Source organism: Ursus maritimus, unplaced genomic scaffold, assembly GCF_017311325.1.
Source record: "Ursus maritimus isolate PB19 unplaced genomic scaffold, ASM1731132v1 scaffold_12, whole genome shotgun sequence".
In the NCBI taxonomy this organism is placed as follows: domain Eukaryota; kingdom Metazoa; phylum Chordata; class Mammalia; order Carnivora; family Ursidae; genus Ursus; species Ursus maritimus.
The window spans coordinates 62599326-62615720 of NW_024423564.1; the positions used below are offsets into that span (position 1 = coordinate 62599326).

General features: G+C 43.8%; 1 protein-coding gene across 2 annotated transcripts in view; it reads left to right on the plus strand.

The window, feature by feature from the left end:
- RAB3B (RAB3B, member RAS oncogene family) overlaps positions 1-15769 on the plus strand; it is a 66085-nt gene extending 50316 nt beyond the window's left edge. The window contains exons 5-6 of one of the 2 annotated variants that reach the window (XM_040627316.1): positions 10881-11068; positions 15518-15769. In XM_040627316.1, the coding sequence (XP_040483250.1) occupies positions 10881-11068 (188 nt within the window). In that variant the 3' untranslated portion in view covers positions 15518-15769. Of the gene's footprint in view, positions 1-10880; positions 11471-15517 lie in introns of those variants that run through there. The other variant, XM_040627315.1, reaches the window with a different exon arrangement.
- The last annotated feature ends 626 nt before the right edge of the window (positions 15770-16395 follow it).

The window sequence follows — 16395 nt, forward strand, 5'->3', positions numbered from 1 at the left end:
CCTGGCCCCAGAGCTCTTTTCTTTGTGCCCCCACCTCACACACAGCAGACACAGTCCCTATCACGCTTGGGTGCACTTGTTTACTTGTCCATCTCCCCTAAAATTCCATGAAGACAGGAAATGAGCCTAGTTTAGTTTTGTGCCAACAATGCCTACTTATATGGCCTGGCACTGAGTAGACACTGCAAAAATATGTTTTGATTAAATTTTATTATGTTAAGTATTTGGCTACTTCATTGTATTTCAATCCAATTAAGACTTCCTGAGTGCCTGCCTACTCAATGCCAGGTACTGTGCTGTGAAATAGGATATACACTCCCCTTTCTGAAGGATGAAACTGTGATACCCCAAGTGGTTGGTGTTGTGATAGAGGGATGTGCTGGGGGTTGTGGGGGCACAGGGGAGGCACCTAACTCAGTGGGGATCAGAGAACATGATGCCCAAGCTGAGTCTTGAAGACAAATAGAAGCAGCCAAGTGAGGAGGAGAAGCAAGGACATGTCAGGGGAATAACACCGGCAAAGGCAAGGAACAGCACTGTGTGTCCAGGGACCTATAAATCATTGACAGTGTGAGTCGAGAGTAGCATTTCCTGAAGAGAAAGACTTATGCCATTGGAAGTATGCGAGATGATTTTATGTATATACTTTGATATGTACTGGAAAAAATATATATAATCAGCATGTCAAGCCCTTAGAAGTAAACAAGACTAAGTTTTAAAAGGTGAGTTAGTTTTGTAATTTGGAAAAAATATAATTGGCATGCCAAGCCCTTATGACTAAGATTTTTAAAAAGTGAATTGGTTAAATATTTATTAGGTGTTTACCTTGAGCCAGGGACTATTCTAAGTGTTTTAAAGTATTACTCATTTAATTTAATCCCCCTTAGAGCCTTCTGATATGCGTACTTCTCTTATCTCTAAATTGTTTTTTTTTTAAACAGATGAAAAAACTGAGGCATAGAGAAATTGAGCAGCTTGCGAAGGTCACATAGCTAGTTAACAGGTATAGTCAGAATTTGAACCCAAGCAGTAGCCTGGCTCCATAGCCTGTGCTCCTAACTACTTAACCTCACTGTACAGTAAATATGGTAATAGGTGATAAATATTGATCCAGACATTATATGAGATGCCGTGTATTAATTATTTCATTTAATTCTCACTATAACCCTTCCAAGTAGGTACTATAGGGTATGTCCAATACTCTGAGAAACGAAGTGCAGAGGGATTAAGTAATTTGCTCGACTTTATGCAGTTAAGAAGTAGCAGAGTCAGTTTAGATCTATCAAATATATGTAGGAACATAGATTAAGTCAGATTAATTCTTAGTACAGGGTTTGGAGAGGCACTTAAAGGCCTTAATGAATAGGTCAGATTTGGGCAGGTCATAGCAAACCATGTCTGTCCTACGCAATTTCCTGAGGTTTCCTCTATTACTTACCAGTATTTGCCTATTTAGACACCTATCTCTCTTGCTAGCTCGAGAGCAACAAGTTTATGTCTAAATTGGTTCATTATCCTAAGCACACAGCATAGGGTAGATATTCATTCATTCATACATTTATTCACTTATTCATTGAGCACTTACTCTGAGCTGGGCTCTGTCTTGGCACTTCGGATATAATATTTAACAAAACAGCTATGATACTTACTGTCAGGGAACTAATGTAAAAGGGACAATGAACAAATAATTATACAAATATATAATTTAAAAAGTTTTAAATAGACAAATTGAATGGTGTGTGAATTATATCTCAATAAACCTGTCAGAAATTGTGATAAGTTCTTAATGAGTTAGGACTCTCATTATGGCAAGTGATAAAATCCAAATCAAACTAGCTTTAATTTTTTAAAAATAGAATTTATTAGCTCATGTAGCTAGAAAGTCTGCTAGATCCAGGATTCAATTGGACTTTCCATTTCTTAACTTTGCTTATCCCTTCAGCCTCCTTCCTTCTCCAGTCAAACTCTGCATGGGAATAAGATGGATGATGGCAGCTCCAGATTCATATCCTCCCAACTCCTGAAAAAAAAGGCCTTCTCTGTCCCAACTACCATATATCAATGTCAGGGAAGACTATGATTGGCCGCCTGTGAGTCATGTGTCTGTCCCAGTGGCTGAGGAGGCGTGTATGATAACCTATAGTGCTACCACAACTCTTTAAAATAGTAATTCCCTAAAGGAAGGAATGGTGGGCAGATGAAAGTGACATACGTTACAAGTGCTATGAAGAAAGTGAGAAAGAGGAACCTAATTTTAGACTGGAGAGTCAAGATCTTCTGAGAAAGTAACACTGAAGCTGAGAACTAAAAGATGAGAAAAAGTTAGCCAGGCAAAGAGTGAGTGTGAGTGTGTGTGTGGGTGAGCGTGTGGGGGGAGGCAGAGGGCCATATTCCAGATCAAGAATAGTCCCAATGTGGTGTAGAGCTTGAAGTGCTCATGATATTGAAAGAAGGCATGCCACAGGGACTAGACAATCAAGGGGAGAGTAGGGTGAGGGGAGAGTAAGAGGTAGGCAGGGGCCAGGTCATGAAGGAACTTGTGGACCATGTTAAGAATTTTGCAAGGATGTGATCAGATCTGGGAACAGTGAGGGAGGATGCTCAGCCTTCCTCATCCCCACATCAGTCCTACCCCTCTGCTATGCCAGCAATTAAGTAAGTTTCAGTGGTCTGCTGACCATCGCAGTAGTGCCACTCTTCTGCTTTATGGGATTCTTCTTCAGGACTCCCTTTCCTTTAGCTTTTCTCTGTTCACTAGGCCAAGACTAGTGATATGGCCAGAAGCTAGCTTTTATTAAAGCTGTGTGTAGCAGCAGGCTGTCAATATCCTTAAAGTTCCTGAGACATGGGTGAGACTGTGAAGTCACTGAGGCAAGTAGATCTTTGCTCCTGAGTGTGGGGGAGTTTCAGGGACTCCTGCTCCAAGAAGCACAGCATTGTAGGGCCTCTGCCCTCCTGTGCCCCTCAGAAAGGGGCTTCTTGTCCCTTCCCTAGATCTGAACGTGAATGGGTCTGGCCAAAGCCCAAAGGATAGTAAAAGAGAAACCCACTTCTGCCTACAAGGGAAGGAGAGACTCATTTACAATGTGGTTTTGGAACACACACATACACTCATTCCAGCAAAGTGCAGTAGGAAAAGCACCAGACTAGGAGTTAGGAGGCTGAGGGTTTTATCCTGTTTCTGCCACTAGCTTACTATGTGACCTTGAGCATCTTGTTTCCTGTCTCTGGGTCTTAGTTTGCCCATCTGAAAAACAGGGGATTTGGATTCGTTGAATGGGAAGGTCCATTTGGCTCTATCCCTCTTTGCTTCCATGATTTTAACTCACATAATTCCTACTTATCACTCAGACTCCACAGACCCCTGTACAGTGCATTGCCTATTTTAGGTGCCTGTTAGATGTTTCTTTTTTTTTTTCCAAGACCTAACTGACATTGATAGTAGCTAACTCCAGTGCAGTGACTTATAGTTTACAAGGTGCTTTCACAACAATTTTCTGTGATCCTCACTCTTACTCCTAGCCTGAAGGTGCCATTATCATCACCTCCATTATACTGATGAAGAAGCTGAGTCCAGACTTGTGCTTTCTTGCATACAATGAGCTGTGTCACACTTCTTATTTTTCATTTAAAGATTACGTAACTTTTCTAAATCATTCAGGTAACAGGTATTAGGCCCAGTACTCAAACTCAGCCTTTGGACTAAAAATCCTAATGTTCCCATTATATCATCATCCAATGGTGTTTTCCCAAAAGCTTGCCATCATTTCTCATCAAATTTCTTTTTTTTTTTAAGATTTTATTTATTTATTCGACAGAGATAGAGACAGCCAGCGAGAGAGGGAACACAAGCAAGGGGAGTGGGAGAGGAAGAAGCAGGCTCATGGCGGAGGAGCCTGATGTGGGGCTCGATCCCACAACGCCGGAATCACGCCCTGAGCAGAAGGCAGACGCCTAACTGCTGTGCCACCCAGGCGCCCCTCTCATCAAATTTGTACCCTCAGTCACAGTGTTAGTGAGATTTCTTTAGATCCTATTGTGGTAACACATAACTCAATCAGGAGCTTAGATAATAAAGGTTTATTTCTCACATATACCAGCTGCAAGTCAGCTGTGACTCTGTTCCATGTGTCTTCTTACTCTGGGATCCAATCTGAGAAGGCTACACCAGACGAAGTCTCTTAAATCTTCTGTTGGGACTTGGAATGCCCATATCCATAGACCAAAGCAAGTTATACAATCAAATCTGATGTCAATGGAATGGAGATATATTCCTTCCACAAGCAGGCACTGCAAGCCACTTGCCAATGGGTGGGGGTGCCAGATCATCAACAGGGAGGACAGGGAATGATCTGCCACAATCACCTAATACATGATGGACCCTGGGGACACAGAGGTGAGTGGATTCCCTGCCTTCAAGATGCTCATTGACAGGGCACCTGGGTGGCTCAGTCAGTTAAGCATCCGACTCTTGATTTCAGCTCAGGTCCTCATCTCAGGGTCATGAAATCCGGCGCTGCGTTGGGCTCCATGCTCAGTGCTGAGTCTACTTGAGATTTTCTCTCTCCCTCTGCCCCTCCCCCTTGCTCTAAATAAATAAATAAAATCTTTTAAAAATAAGATGTTCATTGACTAGGGAAACAAAATAGTGGGGAGATAATTTCAATATCCTTTGAGTAGATGGCTTTTCAGTTCTTAGCATGTATGCTATCATTCTTCACTCTTCTGCTCTCTCTCCTGCAAACACCCTCATCCCCTGCCCCATACCAAGGGGTTGACATTTGCAGGCTGTGTTTCCCAGGCTCCTGTGACAGTGGCTTCTGTCTGGGTTTAGCCAAGGAGAGGCACTGGCGGGGGTAAAGGGAAACCACTATATCCCCACTCTCCACTCCTCAAGTAGAGGCTGTTCCTCTTCTCTAGCTCCTGCTCCCATGGTTCTAGCAGCTTTTGGCCTTAGTAATAGGTTTGTTTCATTTATTTGTTTGGTTTCCTCACTATTCTATTGGCCTCTTTGTTCTTCTATCACCTATATAACCAATTCCCTCTGGTATATTGTATATTCTGAGTGGTGGAGGTGGGGTAGGAAGAGAGAGGGAAGGCTCTTTGGAATCAGTGATTCCACAGGTGAATAATGAAGGTGATTGGGAATAGGAGCTGGAGAGTAATAGCATGAGCAATGGCACCAAATAGGAAAGTGTCAAGGGGCACCTGGGTGGCTCAGTTGGTTAAGTGGCTGACTCTTGGTTTTGGCTCAAGTCATGATCTCAGGATACTGAGATCGAGCCGTGTGTTGGGCTCCCTGCTCAGTGGGGAGTCTGCTTTGAGATTCTCTCTCTCCCTCTGCCTTCCCCCAGCTCTCTTTCTCTCAAATAAATAGATGATCTTAAAAAAGAAAAGAAAAGAAAAAGTGTCAATGTCTATAGAGCATGGTGTGAGCCAGGAAGATGGGGCTGGGGAAGTAGATAGAGGTCAAGCCATGCAGGATCTTAGGTCTTAAGCCAATGAGGCTGGGTATTACATTAATTAGACCTCTGTCAGTCCCAGCTACATAAATCCAAGTCAAAATAGCTCAATTTATAAAGATAGAAATGTAGCTGAGCAAAATAGAAGACAAGTTTTCTCTAAATGAGATGATAGAGAAATTAAGGGTATTGGATGAATGGTCCACATGAAACCCCAAATTCCTGAAAAGGAGAACAACTCTGGACAGAAAAGAACACAGAGAGTCCCTTACCAAATCATCAGTGACTAGAGGGGCATGAGTTAAAGAGTGATACATGACAGAGATGGGAGGTATCAGAGTGAGATAGAAAAGGAATTTGAACATAAAAGTGGAGGAGAAGTATTCTGGGGTAATGTCAGGATGAGGAAAGGTGAGTTCAGATGGTTATGAGTTTTGAATAGAATTCTGAGGTCAAACTCAGAAGCAGGCAGTGTGGACAAACTGTAGAGTCTGTGGGTCTGTGGCAGCTGCCTTTGGACAGGATAGATAAACATGATCATGGGGGGTGGTGTGGATTATTTCAGTTTCAACTAAGAATGGGCCCTATTAAAGACTGAAGAGATATTGTTCTGAAGCCAATTAGAGGGAGGAAAGGATTGAGGGCTAGTCTGATTAGTTGGTTGTCATCCTCCTGACCTCACTAGGTTCTCAGCTCCTGAGAGTCCTTATTAATGAACCTGAGGAAAAGGTTACCATATATATGGGCCTGCTAATGAAGAGCCTTCCAGAAATCTGACAGTAATTGGGTGGGTGTGCATTTGGGGTGGTTCTGCTAGGAAAAGAGACACGTGAGCTGACTAGAGCCATGAACTGGTTACTTGAATCAGAGTTCCCATACCTTGGGTACCACTGAGATGACAGTGACAACATCTCGTTGGCATGACATGTGAGCTCCCCATGAGCCTCCATGACACTTACTGCCTCATCTCTCATCACTTTGAGAGTTCTGCTCTAATGATAACAGATTGCTGTGGTCATTCTGGCATATACCAAGGCTGTTTTTTGCCCCGTTATCTGTGCTCATGCTGTTTACACTGCCTGGTATGCTACACATGCATATGCTCACACATTCACATTCACATATTTTTATCCAGCTGGTATCAGCTTAGGAATCACCTTCTCCAAGAAGGCTTCCCTGGCCCCCAAGACAGTTAGGTGCCTCCTGTTGTGCCCTGCTAATCCCCTTACTTCCCGCCATTCCAGCATTTATCACTGTACTATTGTCAATGTGTCTGTCAACCACACTAGACGAGGATCTCCTCGAGGGTAAGGACTACTGATTCACCTCAGTGTCCTCATGCATGTCGAGCTGCGCTCTCATGACCCCCATTGTCCACACCCCCTCAAGCACACTCACCATGCTCATTCCCATCTCCTTCATTCATCTGTTCATCAACGAACCGAACACTCACCAAGCAACAATTCCTCTGGCTAGTGCTGGGGCTCAGATGAATGACATGATCCCTGCTCAGAGAGCTCCTTGTCAAATGGACTTCTTCCATGCAGGGTAACATGTGCTATAGCAGAGGGAAGCACAGAGGAAAATGAAGAGACTGTATCTAAGCTGAGTCCTGAAAAATGAGAAGTAAGTTAGGTGAAGAGTTTTGCTCAATTCTAGCCTTAAAGTCTCCCGTCTCCGCCAACTTCTGGAAGCCTCCTCCTGCTTTCTTCCCCTGCTACTCTCTCTCCACTGCATTCCAGCATAGCCTCTCGTTTGCTCTACCTGAGTTAGAAATGTTATAGTGTGTTCGGTCACTGTTCCAACTGAGAGCGAGACAAGGGAGCATAAGGGATAGAGCTCTGGCTTATGCCCCTCTCCAAGTCTAGGTTTTCCTATCTGTAAATTACAAATAATTCCTGCCTTGCCCCACCCCACTCACAAGGTTGTTTTGAAATTTGTGAACTGTTATAGACTATGCACATGTGAGGGATTGAAACTCCGATTAGTATGTCTTTTTCCACAATTAGATTTGGTTTCCCTTTGTCCCTGGCTCTCAACACAAGATCTGGCACAAAATCAATGTTCAGTAAAGACCTATTTTATTGACTGACCCTGAATGATGAGGAAAAAAAGGTTTCCCTAAAGGCCCTGGGTGTAAGGAAGCTAGGACTAAAGCGAGCTAGGAATGTAGGGAAAAGGGAATGAACATGTCTCCCACATGCCATTATTTCACATACTTTTGTGCATTTAATTCTTATTACCATGCTTTGAAGTAGATAATATTCAGCCCATTTTACAGATGAAGAAATAGAGGCTGAGAGAGATTGGGCAACTTGCCCAAGGTCACACAGTGAGCAGCTGACAGAGACTATATTCAAATCCAGGCTATATGACTCCTGGGCCTCTTCCCACTGCCCACCTGTACAACATGACATGTCCTCACCTTGGTGCCAGTTCCTCAGAAGGGATTTGTGCCCCTGGCCTTGACCTGTGTCCACATCTTCATCCAAACTGATAGTTAAAGCCTATTTACTTCTTTACCTGTTTGCCCCTTTCCTAGGCGAGCAGCACACTTCCTCCACCTCCCCAAACATCGTCATTTGTGATAAGCCAGTCAAAGGCCAGAGAGTCAATTTTTATGATATTCATTAAGGAAAACATGCTGGAGGGTCTCTGAAGCTGACTGGGTTTCTATGGACTGAAGATAATGAACCAGCAGCCACCTCCTTCTTTATCAGGTGGCCACAGTTAGGGCACACTTCTGCTGCTGGCCTTTCTCAGGTTAGGAAATGGGCCATGGAGAGGCTGTCAACCAGAGGAGGCCTGGGAGGAGCTGGGAGTGCCTTCAAGCTGAGATGGCGGGGGAAGAAGAACCTTGTTCATACCTGGGGGCTTTAGCCCTCTCTGTGGACAGTGGGATAATAGGGAGAAGGAGGGAGGAGGAAAGAGAGTCCCTCCTTTGTGGGAAAAGACGATAAAAGAAGGAGAATGGGATGAAGAGGAGGTGAGATGAGTAAGATGAAAGGAGAGAAAAAGCAACTGTCATTCCAACAGACAACTTTGTACAGCAGTTTATCTATCGTCTCACTCAATTCTCCCAGCTGCTCTCAGCAGAGAGGCACTGTGGCTATTCCTATTCGACAGTTGAGGAGCCTGAGACTCAGGGAAGCTAAGTGATTCAGAGAAATAAAGTGACTTGCCCAGATTCAGACACTGTGGTAGTCTGATAAAAGCAGAGGGGGCTGGGGTGCCTGGGTGGCTCAATCAGTTAAGCATCTGCCTTTGGCTCAGGTCATGATCCCAGGGTCCTGGGATCGAGCCCTGTGTTGAGCCCTGCGTCGGGCTCCCTTCTCAGTAGGGAGTCTGCTTCTCCCTCTCCTTCTTACCCTCCCCCTGTTCTTGTACACACACACACTCTCCCTCTGTAATAAATAAATAAAATCTTAAAAAAAAAAAAGCAGAGGGGGCCAGAGAGACTTGTAAAGAAGAGAAAGATATGGTCAAGGAAGGAAGGAAGGAAATTGAAAGGGAGGAAGAAAAAAAAAAGAAAGAGAGGAAGAGAAGTGGGAGACAGGGCTGTGTATGGCCTTGGAGTCAGCCAGACCCAGATCTAAACACAATTTCCACTAATACAGCCACGTGACCTTGAGAGAATTATGTAATCTCTTGAAACCTTCATTTTCTCATTTATAAATTGAAGATGATTGTATTTACCCACAGGCTGTTGTGAGGATTAAGTTAGATAGTATTTCTCAAACTCCCGGCATAGTGTCTGACATTTAGTAGGTGCTCAACAAACACAAAGAATCCCAGGGAGAAAGTGTGAGGAACATAAAGGAAAAGAAGGAGTAACATGAAAAAAAGGGAAGAGAGAAGATTTTGAGGAGGAAAAAAGATGAGCCTGGAAGGAAAAGAAAGAGGAAGGTAGATGGACAAAAGAGGAGGGAGAAGGCTGAGGCAGGGACATGTAGAGAAGGACAGCCACCATCCCGGCCAAAATTCCAGTTGGGAAGCAGCCACATTGTCTGAATCAGGAGGGTCTTTCTTATGTCTCCCAGGACAATCAAGTTCCCTTCATTGTCACAGAAAGTGTCATCGAGGATCTCAAGGTACAAAACAGATAAGAATATCTCACGCTTCAGGTGCAGTCCTCCAAGTGCCTCTTGTTGGGTTTGTGTGGGGAGGGAGAGATACAGGGGCATTCCAGGGGCACCCAGGGAGGAGGAACATGGTGGAGTGGAGATAAGCCAGTGGTCTGGGGTGGAAAGGGCAAATGAAGCTTTGCTTGTTCAGTGTAGAGCTGGGGTGCCTTCCAGATCCCATGCTGGAGCTGGCCAGTCTGAGGTGACTGGAAGGCAGGGGAAAGAGGAGGAAAAACCCTAGTCACAAAGGTCAAAGCCTGGACTTCTCACACTGGTTTCTCTATTTATCTTGGGCAAGTCAGCTCATTTCTCTAAGTCACTGTGTCTGCATTAGAGAAACAGAGGGTCTCCCCAGACATTCCTTCTGCCAGGGGTGACGTGAGGATCAGATGAAGTAGTGGATGTGATCAACGCATTGGGAAAATGTGAAGTGCTGTGTACACACATTGAAGTATTCACTCTTTCAGAAAACACCTAATGACCCCCCACTCTGTGTCAGGCACAGCGCTATACAGTTTACCTGCATTATCTTGTTTAATGAGGGAGGTAAAATTATCCCTATTTATAAACCAGGGAATTGATTCATAAAGAGAATTAGGTGCCTTGCTGGGGGTAACACAGCTGGCCAACGTTAGACCCAGGATCTGTCGGACTCTACAACCAGTGCAGGTAATCCCTGCCCTGTACCATCTCTTTATTTATTTATTTTTAATTTTTAATTTTATTATAATTTTTAAAGGGTTTTTTTTTTTTTTAAGATGTTATTATTTGACAGAGAGAGAGACAGCGAGCAAGAGAGGGAACACAAGCAGGGGGAGTGGGAGAGGAAGAGGCAGGCTCCCAGCGGAGCAGGGAGCCCGATGCGGGACTCTATCCCAGGACCCCGGGATCACGCCCTGGGCCGAAGGCAGACGCTTAACGACTGAGCCACCCAGGTGCCCCTAGTTTTTAAAGGTTTTATTTATATATTAGAGAGAGAGAGCAAGGGAGAGAGAGAAGGAACGGGGGAGGGGCAGAAGGAGAAGGAGAAGCAGACTCCCCACTGAGCAGGGAGCTCAATGCTGGGCTCCATCCCAGGACCCCTGGACCATGACCTGAGCAGAAGGCAGACACTTACCTGACTGAGCCACCCCAGGCACCCGTGTACCATCTCTTTAAAGCAGAATCCTCTGCCATAGAATTAGGCCTCCTTGCTTCACTCCTTGGCACCGGTTATATTAATCCAGAGTGTTCTGGCCAGCGGGCATAAAAAAGAAGAGAAAAATCCTTACTATTATCTCTCTTCTCTCCTTAGGGTTTGACTTCTTTGAAGCCAGCGCCAAGGAGAACATCAGTGTGAGGCAGGCCTTCGAGCGCCTGGTAGATGCCATTTGTGACAAGATGTCTGATTCGCTGGATGCAGACCCCTCCATGTTGGGCACCTCCAAGAACACCCGTCTCTCAGACACCCCACCGCTGCTGCAGCAGAACTGCTCGTGTTAGGCAAGGCCCACCCTCCTGATCTCTCCCTCTTGTGACCCCACACCCACTCTGCTTCCCCCATTACACTCTGTCCACCCCTAGCCCCAAGCAAGCTGAGTTGCCTGCAGTGGAGGCAGAAGCATGCCCCTTGAGTTCTCTGCAGATGGTCCCACTAATAGACACCCAGTCCTACACTAGCAGCCAAGTCACAGCATGGGTAGGGATTCACTTTACAAAAGAAGACTCCATCTTTCAAAGGGATTCACTTCAGGGACTTAGAAAGCAAGTCTCTTTTCTACCTTTAAAATACGATTTCCTCCATTTACCAAAATTTGACACACGCACGCTTTTCAGGGCCAGGCCAACTGGGTAAGTGCGGCCCGCCTGCACAGTGAATCCTATTAAAGAAAACGTCCTCATACACAACATGCTTGTTTCATATCAGGCTCCCTGTGGGGCTTCTTCTCACTGCAAGCCAAGCTTTGACTCTCAAAGCCCTATGCCTGTTACCACGGATGCCCACAGGGCCTGGGCAGTTGCTGTGGTGACAGGCCAGAGCTAATCTCCAGAGAGCTCAGACTCTCTAATGATGTTGAAGGAGCAAAGGCTGAGTCAGAAATATACTTAAAAGAAAGATTATTCCCTGCAAAATGTCAAAGGTTCCTGCTATATAAAAGAGCAGGAGAGTGAGCTCAAGAAAGACAAAGAGAAAGAAAAGTGAAACACAGACAAGATAAAGAAACAGGTCATGACTTTCTGATTTTGCTGCTTTCCAGCTGGTTCTTAACTGTGGGAACTCCATGAAATTGGTCTTTGTGTTTTAGACTCCCAGAATTTGAAATATTTAGAGTTACCTAGTCTGACGAGTCAATTTCAATCTTCACATCTCTGATAAGTGGCTGCCAGGCCTCAAAACCAAATCTCTTTCTTCTTCTTCTTTTTTTTTTTTTAAGGATGTTATTTATTTATTTATTTATTTATTTATTTAGAAAGAGTGAGCAGTGGGGGACAGGGGGACAGATGGAGAGGGAAAGAGAGAGACTCTCCAGCAGACTCCCTGCTGAGCACGAAGCCCAACTTGGGGCTTTATCCCCCAACCCTGAGATCATGACCTGAGCCAAAATCAAGAGTCAGATGCTTAACTGACTGAGCCAACCCAGGCAAACACCCGCCCCCCCCCTCCTTCTTCTAAAACATACCTTCTAGGGCAGGACTGGGAGCTCATTGTCCATACCTTTGGGCAGCTCTCATAATCAGAAAGTTTTCCTTGCTGTAAGCTGAAATCTGTCCCCTGGAAATTCTTCTTCCTCTTCTCACCCCATTTATCCCAGCTCTGCTGTCAGAGACCTCAAAGTCCATACTCTTTCTGCCCCTTGACACCCTCAGATGATTTGAGAACAGAAATCATGACCTCTGCCCTTTCTCTAAATCAAGTAGTTCTGCCATTCTTCATAGTGTCTTCTGCCATCCTGCCGTTTCCTCTAACCCATCTTTCAGTCACTCCTAAGTAGTCCAACTAGGAAATGTGATTCAAAGAAGAATAAATCTAAGAGGGCATGACCCTGACAAAATTGGGAAAACTGAACTCAGAGGTCCCAATACCAAACTCATTCTCCTGGGAGTGAAATCTTAGTTTCTACCAAAGAGTGGATGTGAAACCACTCCTAGTGGAACTGCTTAATTAAACACCTGAAGGGAAATCTAAACCAAAATCAAAATCACAAAAAACCCTCTGACACCAGAAACAAACTGAATGGATTCTAGCTTGTTTGGACATGGCAGATGTTTTGTTTTTAGCTGAAATAATGGCATAGAACTAGCCATGATTCCTGGAAATCTTTCCTCCAGGCCTGACCCAAATCCCCAGCTTCCCCCTGCACTAACATGCCACCTCAGATGTTGGTGGGGGAAGGAGGAGGGTCTCTTCCAAGTTTTTTCTCCATTTCAAATGCATCTCATTATTCTAGGAAAGTGCATTAACTCACGTAGGTCCAATGACAATGTAAAAGGACCCTCCAAAGTCAACCCTATGGAGATATTGCTTTCTTTGGTGGAGTGAACAGGATAGAGCTTTGGACTTTGGAATCAGGAGTCCTGGACTCTGCTCTTAAATCAAGTGTGACTCTGGATCAGTCACTCCATTTCGAGTCTTGATTTCCCATCTATAAAATGAGGGGGTTCTTTGGGTAATCTTTAAGGTCCCTTCTAGTGCTAATAACTCTGTGACTCTTTTTTTTCACCTTCATCATTTCAGTTGATCTGCAAAATAACCTAAGAGATGAGGATTAGCACCCCAATGTCATTGTAGCTAACACTGATGTCCTGCTTACTCAGTACTAGGCGTTGTTCCAAGCACTTTATGTGTATTAACTTATTTATCTCCTCAACATCTTTGTGAGGGAGGCACTATAATCAACCTCATTTAAAGATGAGGAAACTAAGGTGCAAAAAGATTCTCTAGCTTGCCTAAGGTCACATAATGAGTAAATAGTAGAACTGGGGTTCAAACCCAGGCAGTAGGCTCCAAGGACTATGCTCTTCACCACATTCTATACTCCATTTTTAATAAATAAACTGTGACCCGAGAAGGTTAAGGACATGGCCAAGATGATACAGCTAGCTAGTATTAGAGGCATGTTAGGATCCAATCCCAAGGCCATCAGATTCTAAATCCACTGGAGAAAAGACTTATGTCTCTTCTCTGTTAACAAATCACTCAACTATTCAAACTAATCCGAGGTGATGGATGTCTAATGCTTCTGGAAAGGAGTCAGTCTCTGAGGCAACCAGGTCCCAAGAGGCTGAGTAATAATTGTCCAGTGTTTCTCAGGTTCAAGTCCCTGTGTCTGCCTTTGTCAGGTAATTCTTACCTAGCTCTCAAGCAGTGCTTTAAGTAGCCTCCCTGCTCTAGCAATGGGGCATTTTGCAGGAGTGACTTGGTTAACTTGGTTAACTTGGTAACTTGGTTAACTTCTTTGGAAGAACGTGACCCCTTTATAGGCAATGGTTCTAGATGTGCTTTTTACACTGTCAAGTCAATACAGGTCAGGCATAATTACTATTTTTCTGGTCAGTAACACCCATCCACCCTAGTACTAGGATTTCAGACTGAGCTCCTCATGAGAGATATCGAATAATCTTTTCTTTCATATTGGATATCTAGGCAAAGACTGAAATTATTACTTAAAAATTGTTAAATTCTTTAAACTCAGGAGCCAGTGTAAGAGAGCAATTTTCTTCACAACAGATAGAATCAAGAGTTAAAGGTAATAGTGGCAAATTCTTGTACTGGGCAGCAGACAAGCAAAGCCGCTTGCTAGATGGCAGTTCCCCAGCCCTGCTCTGTGACCTTGTTTCTGCTGCTTGGAAGGCAGAAGCTTCCAGCTGATTACAGTGCAATGTTCATCAGTCACGGTAATAGTGCAATTAGCCACCAAGATTCAAGCTGCAGAGTATGTCAGTGGCAACTTGTCCCAGTTTTCATCTCCCTTAACAATCCAAATATTTAAAAACAAAAACAAAAACTCAACCTCAAAAGAGGCAAAAGTAGGCCAAATGTGCAATACAGTATTGTAGCTATTTACAGAGTCTGTTTTAAATGTGTATGTATCTGTAAATACAACGTGATTTGTGACTTATTCTTGTCTCCTCAGTCTGTAGCATTAATTAACTTCTAGGAGCAGCAATGGCGTAGAGTATACTGAATGGCCACACACTTGTCAGATATTGATCAGGAAGGGAGCTTAGAGAAAATCCTGTCCAGGCTCCTCATTTTACAAAAAAGAAGGTTGAGGTCCAGGGAGAAAAAGGAAATTTTGTAGAGCCACTCTCAACATATTCTAATATACTCTCAAGTCTATTAGTGATGGAGTCAGGACTCAGTCTTGGGTCACCTCTACATAGAAATTTATCTATTTTGTATCTATTGTGGTCCTGGTGTTGTTAAACACTAGACAAATGTATATGAAAACAAATGATCCCTGCCTGCAAGGTATCTATAGTCTAATGAAGATGCTGTTTCTAATATATTATCCCAACTTGGCAGTCAAGGAAACATAGCCTTGGGAAGTTAACATGTTCAAGTCAGTCAGTAATATCATTTGAATTCAATTGTCTGACTCATGCTTGTTCCATTTTTCTATTCAGATGGTCTCTCAGATGAAGGGTATATGGAGTGGTGGTAGTGAGAGGCTCCAGTGGCCCCACTGATATTGTTTAATTAACTCTGAGAGTCCTTGGTCTCACAATTACTTAGTGACTGCAGCCTTGTGATGTCCACAGAATGATATGAATATCTGCCAGACCTGACTTTCCCATGCACATCACCTGCTCCTGCTCCAAAGCTCTTTGCTTGGGTATCAGGGTTCCTGGAGTGTATTGAGGAATGTTTGTTTGAATTTGTTTGCCAATAGTTTGGGGTAAGGAGAAGGAATGACAATAACCAGTGTCCTGGGATCTCATTGATTTCAGGTTCTGCATCTCTACTGAGTTACCCCTGATTACCTGCTGCAGTTGGAGGATCAGCCTGTGCCTGGGATTGCATGCAAGAGACAGGCCCATGAGATACAAATACTTTTAAGTGTTGTTTTTGAAGGACTTCATCCCTTATATGAAGTAGGCAAAACTCAAATTTATTCATTCATATTTACTCATTCAATAAATAAGTGTCTCATATGTATCAAGATATAATCAATGGCAAATTAAACACAAGCCTTGCCTTCATGAAGCTTATAGTCTAGTAGCTTGTGGTTTAGTCTAGACATTGTAAAATGATCACCCAAATGTAATTCAAAAGTGTTCTGAAGAAAAGGTACATCATTCTATGAGAATACAACTTGGAAAATCAAATCATATTTGTGGGGCTGTTTCAGGAGTCCTAGGAAGACTCCACTGACCCCAGATACACTATCCACTGGCCATTGCTTTAAATTCATCAAGCTTCCATCCTTTAGTTCAAACCTTTGATGACTAATCAAACACAAATCCTCCAAAAAAGAGTAAGTGTGAGAGAAACAATATCTGTACCTGTGAAATATCTTTAGACTGCCTGGTTCAGAGTTAATTCTTGTCTTCTGAGGGACATAAAAAATGAGCACAAAACTTAGTTACTTGAAACAATGAACATTTGTTATTTCTCATGATTCTGTGGGTTAGAATCTCATGATTCTTCTGGCTGAGGCTGGGTGGTCTAGAATGGCTTCATTCACATGCCTGGAGTCCCAGCTAAAATGACTAGGGTGGTTGAGGTGCCTCTCCATGTGTTTTCATCTTCCAGGAGGCTGCCCAGACTTGTTCACATGGTGATAGAAGTTTTTCCAGCAGCAAGAGAGGGCAAGCTACGATGCAGA